The sequence below is a fragment of the Corylus avellana genome, chromosome ca4, assembly GCF_901000735.1.
Source record: "Corylus avellana chromosome ca4, CavTom2PMs-1.0".
NCBI lineage: Eukaryota > Viridiplantae > Streptophyta > Magnoliopsida > Fagales > Betulaceae > Corylus > Corylus avellana.
This window is the reverse complement of record NC_081544.1, coordinates 4,451,322-4,460,455: the sequence shown is the minus strand read 5'-3', so window position 1 is coordinate 4,460,455 and position 9,134 is coordinate 4,451,322. Positions and strand designations below refer to the sequence as shown.

The window sequence follows — 9,134 nt, the reverse complement described above, 5'->3', positions numbered from 1 at the left end:
TATATATATAATTGAAAAATAATTCAAATTAATAAATTTTTTAGTTGAAAAAAAAATCTAGAAAAAATTTTAAAAAAGAAAAATGATTATTTTTTAATAATTTTAAATTACTGACATGCCAATTTTGACATATCAGAAAATTCTGACGTGTTAAATCTAATACGTCAGAAATTTTTCGTTTCTGATACCTATAATTTTAACGCCTGAAACATGTCAAAAATGCCCCGTCATAAGGATTTTCTGACGTGTCAGACCACCTGTCACGTCAGAAAACTTATGTTAGCAAAAAATTGGTTTTTTGTAGTGAACATTCTCTACGTACAGTAGGTTGATCAATTCATATCGTGATTAAAGACCCTTTTTGAGATTCTCCCATGTCAACAACTCTTTGCTCTCTCGAAAGAATTTATACAACATATATCTACTTCCCCTTCTAAATGCTATATATGTAGCCATGTCCCGTGGGGAGTTTCTCATTCTCCTTTGTTTGCTCATATTCATTCTCCTATTGTCGTTAATTGTAGCTTAGGAAATGGTGTAGTAATAATACTTCGTATTGAAACACACTGTTTGATCATAAACTTCTGCTTGCACTTCTTAGACTTATAAAATGTTCTTAATTACTACATAAATTACATAAACGAAGCACCAAAAGATTATAAAATAAGAGAAGCTCGATCGATCGTTACACATGGAGCAAATGCCGGATGTTTATTGAAGCTAGCTCCAACCCCTTAATTATTAATTACAATGGGTAATAATGAACCCACCTTTTAAACATGATGTAACATTCTCTACGGTAGTACTCCGGAGCTGTGTGACCAGCACCCTATACAAAGACAAACCAAAACTTCTCCATCTTTATATATCCAAAAATAAAAAAAGGAAAAAGGAAAAAAATATATATATATATTAATCTGTTAATTCTTGATTTTTTTTTTGTTTTTTTTTTTAATTGAAAAATACGTTAATTCTTGAATTTAGGTACACAAGAAAGTATTCAAAAAACGGATTTTGTTTAACATATGCGACTGTAAAGGCAAGTAAACCATACTCTTACTAGTTATTTATTCATTTCGACTACTTTTTTACCCTAAAAACTAGCTAAAGAGACGAGACTTTCCTTCACACTTATAAAGTGACTACCAGTCCTTTTCACAACCGATGTAGAATAACTTCAACACCTAATTGTAAGAAATTCCGTTTAAAGTATGTCCCTTATGTCACATATATTATTGTAATTATAAAATATATATAATTACGGTATTCAGTGATTTATTCCAATTAAAGCTTATTCTATGAAATCAAATATTTTGAATTAAATTGTTGATTTAATTTTTGTGGAACAAGTATTTGATTTCATTACTGATTTTATTTTGTGGAATCAATTAGTTGTATTAATTATTTATTTGATTTTTATTCCTTGATGGGAGGAATAATTAAGGTAACAGCTCTAATTGAGGGTCTCTGACATACCTATAAATAACGCTGGCACTCACTGGTAAGCATAGGTCAGAAGAACCTCTCAATATTTTTTAGTTTTTCAAATTTGTTTTTGTTAAGATGTTCTTCAATTGGCTTGAGCAAGACATGGTTAGAGGTATTTATATAATTATTCATTCTGCTGCTAATTTTATTGTCAATTAACATTTAATGATATATTGAATTCTTACACTAATGCTTAATGGATTCAACTAAATCAGTTTTTGTCTCGGAAAATGAGAACAAAAGGACAAGAAAAGAACCAATTTCATAGAGCTTTGTCTAGCAAAATGAGAAAATTAATAAAGGATAAAAGAAAAACCAATTTCATAGATAAGCGTGTATATATATATATATATATATATATATAGGATGATAGAAATACCAATTTCATAGACAATTCCAGAGAAAGAAGAGCAGCCAGGGCCTCCAGTGAGCCATAGAAAAAGAGGGTCTTCTTGAGGGTTTCCTTGGGATTCAATGAAGTAGTAGATAGCTCCGAATTATTGACGGACAGCCCCTCAAGAGGTCCTTTGACCGACAGACGCCCAATTAACCAGTAGTTTTCCAAGAGATTCATGAACTAGTAACCAAAGGTCCCTAAGTGTTGGATGCATGCGGACATGCCCAACAGATACGAATTAGGATCCTCTCTAATTTATTATAATATTTAGTTAGTTATATTAGATGGGTATTTTTGTTTCCTCAAAAAGTGAAAAAAATAAAAATACTCTTTCAATATAATTAATCATATATTATCCCGTGTAGAAGATCTTGTTCCACTATATACATTGTAGCTACGAAGCCGTACTATATAAGAAAAGTATACTTCATTAATAGCCTTATCTATTTGGACTAATTAGTCCTATAGGCTAGGAAGGATTGACCCTATAAAGAAATATTTCGCTTGGGCATATCCAGAAGGAAAGACACTCATGAGAATCTACCACTTTCCGTGCTGGACCTTAACCTCGGATGCTTGCCATATTAAATCTACCTACCCTACTCGTAACAATTCTATAATAAAAGGTGGGATAGAATATTTCTCTAAATTAGGTTTGAAGAACTTTTTTTAATCTAATCTATAAAAATAACATATGTCTATTTTTTTAATAACATGTGAGATGTACATGAGTTTTTAATATTATTTATTCAAACTTTGTTCCTACTATTAAAAAAATATGTGCATCTCACATATTTAAATGACACATGTCATTTTTATAGACTAAATTAGAGAAAGTTCTTCCAACCTAATTTAGTGGAAAACTCTGCCCAAAAGGTGACAATTTGTAGTGTGAGGTATCCCCTTTCATTCTCATGCTTTTTGCTCTCTTAGAGATCACGGCCATACTGACCTAAGCATCATAATGTATTCCGCCGGCATCTCTGGCAAATCACTCGTGAATGTTTTTGTTTTTGCAAGTATTTTTGGTTGGACTATCGGTGTGAGGTCAGCTGTAGCAACAATAATTATCAACTCCCGAACACACATGATAAACTAGTGTAATCAAAATTCACAATAATTAACTTCAACGGTGGCCTTAATTCCACAACCCAAATTGTTGCTTCCACATAAAATCCTCTCTCATTGTAGGCCCCATTATATGATCAGCTGAGGTGGTTGTTCGGTCACTTCTTTTTTAATTTTGTTATAAATAAGGAGTTATTTGTACAAAATATGCAGGTGTACCATCATAAAACACTTCTCTCACGTTTATGTGACATTAAAACACTTTTTAAATAATTTAAAAAAAAAAAAATTACTTACTCAAATATTTCCCTTGAGTTGCAAGTGTATTATATCTTGCATGCATATACCTTATATTTGGAACAATTGATATATATTCAATATTTTTTAGGGGGAAAAAAAAAAGATTATTAAAAAAATAAATAAATAAAGGAGCAAATGCCGGCGGATGTTTATTGAAGCTCCAACCCTTAGTTAATTACAATGGGTAATAATGAACCCACCTTTTAAACATGTTGTAACATTCTCTACGGTAGTACTCTGTAGCTGTGTGACCAGCACCCTATAGAAGACAAAGCAAAACATGCCATACACTTTATTTTCTTTATATATCGATCCAAAAAAAAAAAAAAAATTAAAGGAGAAAAAAATATATTTAAAAAAGTAGAGGAAATGAATATATAAATAATAAGAGTATGGTTTACAGTGGCGTATGTTAAGCGAAATCCGTTTTCTGAATACTTTCTTGTGTACCTAAATTCAAGAATTAATAGATTAATATTTCTTAATTTAGATTTTTTTTTTTAAAAAAAAGTTAGAATAAGATCACCCACCCTGCAATTTGGCCGTCAACGAACCAAGGTCGCCGATCGTTGGCAACGGTCAAATTAAGAGACTTTATCCACTTCACTGTGCCCACAAACGGCACAACTATATCGCGGTCACCACTGTGGCAAGCAAAATCTTTAGTAAAAAGTTCCTAAAGTTCTTTGTGGAAAGCCTTTTGTATATCATTTCCTCTAATTTCTTCTTTTTTTTTAGCAATTTTTTTTTTTTCGACAAAGTCCTTGTAAAAGTTGAATTTTATTTCAAATTAGAAAGTGATATTAATTAAAGAAGAAGAACAATCGCAGCTAACTTGTTGCCGACTACCAAATAAGGGGTGGTCAATCATCCTTTAGTGAGCAGATGAGGGGCGACTACCTCTCGTGAGGAGCTAGCGATTACCCCTCACCATATTCAGGGGTGGCCCCTTCACTACAAGGGTCAAACACCCTTCACTTAGATGATCAGGGTTGGTCAGCCACCCCTCATTAGATGAGAGTGGCCACCAACAACATTATGAGGGAGGCTTCTTTCTTCTATTTTATTTTTTATTTTATTTTTTAAAAGTAATATAATGTTTGGGAAAAGTATATACATACTCTCTTCATACTACTGTTCAATTAATAACGATATGTTAGACTTTCAATTGAGAAAATATCCTCCCAAACTACCAAAAACTGCCGGACTACGCATGGCAGAGAAGAGAAGATAGCTAGAAAGTGATTACCTTTGTACCAGGACTTGTAAGCCAAACTGACTTAGACATCGATGAACATCAACCACACTTGGGATATCTTTTGTGTATGATAAGCTCTTGTTGCACCTCTTCCAATCCAACACATGACCCTGATGACATCACAAAATCATATCATCATCTCAAATCACTAATAATATCATACCAACTCAAACATCATCCCCATGAAGAATTTAATTACAAACCTGCCGAACATACAGAGCTTCTTGAACCCTTTCGTCATTTGCCCACATATACGATAATGCATAGTTAAAATTCTGCAGACAGATGGATGGAAGTCATGAACTGGTTAATCATCGTACGGCTGTAGATGTTTCAAACAAGTTTCAAGAATTAGGAGGGGGGATATTTAATTACCCGACACCATTCTTCAGGAATTCTAGGTGGTGAAAGTATGAAATCTGTCGGATTTTGTTGTAGAGATCTTCGATCCAGTTCTGCATTTTGTTTCGGGGATGCATAAGCGCACGTTGGTTCTAAAATATTATAAGTATATAAATCTTTGATGCACTGCATGCAATTTCGGAGAATCAGTCAGTGTTGAATAAATTCATGAGTACATAAATCTTATAACTATCAATTCATCTGAGTCTCACCTTTTGGTAATATGCAAGAGCCATGACACATGCTGTATTGGATGGATCTACGTTCACATAATCCTCATTACAACTTGTTTTGAGTTGCTGAAAAACGTGTAAACCATAACAAAATCACTACCATAATCAGGATGATCTCAGAGCTAAGGAGTATAGCATTTGAAAAAAAAAAAAAAAAAATCTGCAAACCCAACATGACAACAATTTTTTTTTATAAGATTTAACTTTTTGAGATAATTAATGTAGCATGCAGAGAGGGAGGTGTAATTAACGATTCACCTCATAAAGCTCATCTGATATGAGTGCCATCCGGTGATCGAATACTATTTTGGAATTTTCATCAATAATAGAATCTGTTCTTGGGCACCCAATTAGATACCCCTGAGACCATTTAGAAAAAAATGTCAAAACCAGAATGCAAAAGCAAAATAAAACGCCCAAATGTGGTAGGTGAATATGTACTTTGAGATTCATTCGAGGCTTTACTTTGGCAGCAACACCTGCAAGTTTATATACCAATCAAGCTTAATTAGCTAGTCTAGACTAAATACAAAGAGGGTTAATTTGATTTCAATCTAGAAATGTCAAGTTCCACATATATAGATTCTAGTTATCAATAAACTATATCTTACCATCTATTACTTTTTTTGTAACTAGTGGAACTGTCATGCCTGAATAAGAATTACCACTAATAAATAGTTGAACTGGGAGATACTGTGGGTGTTCATCCAACCACTGCATCATACCCCAAAAACATAAATGAATATTTTTATGAAAAAGGTAAGAATTTTCCTTCTTGAAGCATGAGTTTTGTGCAGTACCTTCCTTAGGAATTGATAAGATTGCTCTGCTGATTTAGAATCTGAGGTAGGCCAGCCTTCTTGAGTTGTGGAATAGGAGAAACCAGTGCCAACAGGTGCATCTAGAAATATGATGCTCGCTGTCTGCACATTTATCACCACATGCAGATTAATTATGAGAATTGTACCAGAAAACAGAAGACAAAAGGTGGGTGGAGTGAAGAAGGCTGCATTTTGAACCTTTGTCCATGCATATGTGTAGTTTATCAATCTTGGTAAGCCCCCAGTGTAGGTGTTAATATCAAATTCCAAAGGACCTGCACACAATTTTCAATCAGATAACAGCAGAAAAGCCATTCCTAATATAATAACTGGAGGCTATAAAACCATTCAAATAGGTTAGCTTCAAATTAATTAGTTTTAGTATTTTTTTCTTCCAACCAAACCCTTATGTGCTAGAATTTGTTCAAAATTATAATGCTCTTGATCATGTTGAAAGTACTGATCATGATTGGTCCTTTTCGCAATTGGAATTTGAAGCAGTACTGTGTGTTTGGCACCAATAAACTTTCATCTCCTCCCCCAAAAAAGGACCCACTAAAATGATTTATTAAACAAATAATACTTTGAAAAAATTTCAAGTGGTATAATAATATAACCGTGTTTGAACACCATTTTAATCTCAAAGCTTTAACTTCGTTTGTGATTGTTACTGTTTCTAAACAGACAACATATATAGGATAAGAGAGGAACCACTTTCCTAAACAAAAGGTTCGTTTGGCAATGAACTTGCTGATCAAGTTTTACTTTTTTTTTTTTTTCTTTTTTTTTTTCTTTTTTTACACTTTATAACATTTTTATTTTTTATATCACATTAATAACTTTTTGTTATTATTCAAATAAAAAAATTTATTACTACAAAATAAAACTTTTTCCTTTTTTCATACAAAAAATTTAAATTTTTATTTAATTACTTCCAAACCAAAAATCACCTACCAAATTCATTGCCAAATGGAAAGAGTTGCGCCGTTTGTCTCGGATAGCTGATTTTTGGTTTGGAAGTGATTCATCATGTAATATATATAAGTGATTCATCATGTAATATATATATATATATATATATATATATATATATGAGGAAATATTAGGTGTTTTCCTAATCCTTGGTAGATATTAATTTTTTAACAATCGGATGAGAAATAAGGGACCCGTGGAGCCAACTTTTTCTTTTTTTAGAAAATAATATTCTCCTAAAACTAGAAGAAGACCTATCAAATTCATTACCAAAGGAAAAGAGTTGCGAGTTATATATATATATATAGAGAGAGAGAGAGAGGATGATAGAAATACCAATTTCATAAACAAATGCATGAAAAGAAGAACAGCCAGGGCCTCCTGTGAGCCATAGAAAAAGAGGGTCTTCTTTAGGGTTTCCTTGGGACTTGATGAAATAGTAGAATAGCTCCGAATCCTCCACGCTTATGTATCTGAAACCAATTAAAACCCTTTACCAATATTTTCCCCATAAAAATAAACATATTTCTACATTACCATATATTAGTGCATTTTGATCAGCAACAATAACTAAAAAAATGTAACTATTTATTTTAACTATTATTTTTTTATACACTAACAAATTTCCTATTCTCTTCTCTACTTGCATTAAATATATTATATTATTTTTTTATGAAAAAAAGAAAAATAATAAACAACTAAAAAATAAAAAATTTATCTTGTGTGCTATAATAAATAACAAAAAGTTGCTATTCAATACGGTAGCACTTTGTGCATTTTATCTAGACTTTAACTATAATCCGTTGGAGGAAAAAAAAAATTATCATATCACGCATTATCAACTAAATGTAGCCGAAACAAAACTTTAACTTAATTAATCTACTGGAGATGCTCTTACGCTTAAAACAATATACAAATTTACCCGGTTTTGAGTTTAAATGGAGATGCTCTTACACTTAAAACAATATACAAATTTACCCGGTTTCGAGTTTAAATGGAAGCTCGCCATCAAAGCCAGGAAGATACTTGACGATGGAGGCACAGAAAGCTACATTTGCTGACACAAGTATTAGAATAAGCAAACGCAAAGACACCCATCTTTGAAGATTAACAACATTAATGGATGACTTTGTGAGAAGCTGCATATTATGAAAAGCTTCTGCTGCTACCATAAGAATAGATTGGAACTGGATCAAATTGCACTGCCTGAAAATTTTGGTTGCTGGCATGGGTTGGAACTGGAAGGATCTTGGCCGTTCTTATATCTGGAGTCGGCACCATCAGAATTGATGGCAGCGATCATTCTGCCTTGTTGACCGATTGGACACTGAAGTTTAGTTGCGGGGAGCAATAATAATTAATTGTTATTAAATTATTATTAATTTAGTTGCGGGGAACATCAACTGCAACATCAGCTAAAATCATATACAACAACTGTACGTTGACGTTGTGGTACACATGCATGGAAATTCAATATTAAAGTTGACGTTATCCTTTGCTCATGGAAAGTTTGCTGTAAAAGGAAACTTAATATTGTCGTTATCATTTGGAAATGGAATCTGCTGCAAGAATCGAAAGCACCGCGCATGGAAAACTCCTATGTAATTCAATTTACTTCATTTTGTAAGAAATTTAATATGTATATATTGATAATATATAGTTCATTTCTGGAATATATTGAGGAAGCAATATCCAAACATGCACGTGTCAACTTTAACATGGAATCAGAGTAAAAATGTCATAAGTTTGAATCTTGAATTTTTCGTTCACCTCTCATCATCTTAATTAAATATTATAGACCTTGTTAATTTTTTTTTTTTTTTTTTTTTAGGGGTATTGAGTATTTCATTGATCGAAAACCTCTTGTTTAGAGTTTACAATATTCTTGATAAAGTCCGGGAAATCAGACTACCAGATTTGTTCCTCCTCTCGCAGCACAACAAACTGGGCAAGTTTGTGTGCCATTACATTGGCCTCTCTTCTAACATGTTTAACACACCAAGACAAAGATTGATTAAACACGTGTTTTGCATCGTCCACGAACAGCCCATAAACTCCCCGACAGATACCTTCATGTTGCAAAGATGTGACAACTTCCAAAGCGTCCCCTTCCACTTCAATCTGCCTTAGCCCAAGCGTGCAACTAAGTTTTGCTGTTTTCCAAGCCCCTAATGCCTCGGCAATTGTGCGGTCAG

At 32.8% G+C, this 9,134-nt stretch overlaps 1 protein-coding gene across 1 annotated transcript; it reads right to left on the bottom strand.

The window, feature by feature from the left end:
* Positions 1–745: 745 nt before the first annotated feature.
* On the bottom strand, positions 746–8,084 carry LOC132180003 (serine carboxypeptidase-like 18). Its single transcript, XM_059592840.1, has 15 exons — positions 7,918–8,084; positions 7,276–7,412; positions 6,166–6,242; positions 5,947–6,069; positions 5,758–5,860; positions 5,588–5,625; positions 5,405–5,506; positions 5,126–5,212; positions 4,887–5,039; positions 4,715–4,786; positions 4,503–4,621; positions 3,784–3,897; positions 3,655–3,703; positions 2,447–2,452; positions 746–829 (listed from the first exon to the last, which is right to left on the bottom strand). The coding sequence occupies exons 1-15, from the start codon at positions 8,082–8,084 to the stop codon at positions 746–748; spliced, it is 1,431 nt and encodes a 476-aa protein (XP_059448823.1).
* Between the last annotated feature and the right edge of the window lie 1,050 nt (positions 8,085–9,134).

Coding starts and splice junctions, on each gene's coding strand:
- LOC132180003 (XM_059592840.1), bottom strand. CDS start 8,084: ATGCAGCTTCTCACAAAGTCATCCATTAATGTTGTTAATCTTCAAAGA. Junction 5,507..5,587: donor AGCCTCGAATGAATCTCAAA/GTACATATTCAC, acceptor AAATGGTCTCAG/GGGTATCTAATTGGGTGCCC. Junction 3,898..4,502: donor TTACAAGTCCTGGTACAAAG/GTAATCACTTTC, acceptor TGCTTGCCACAG/TGGTGACCGCGATATAGTTG.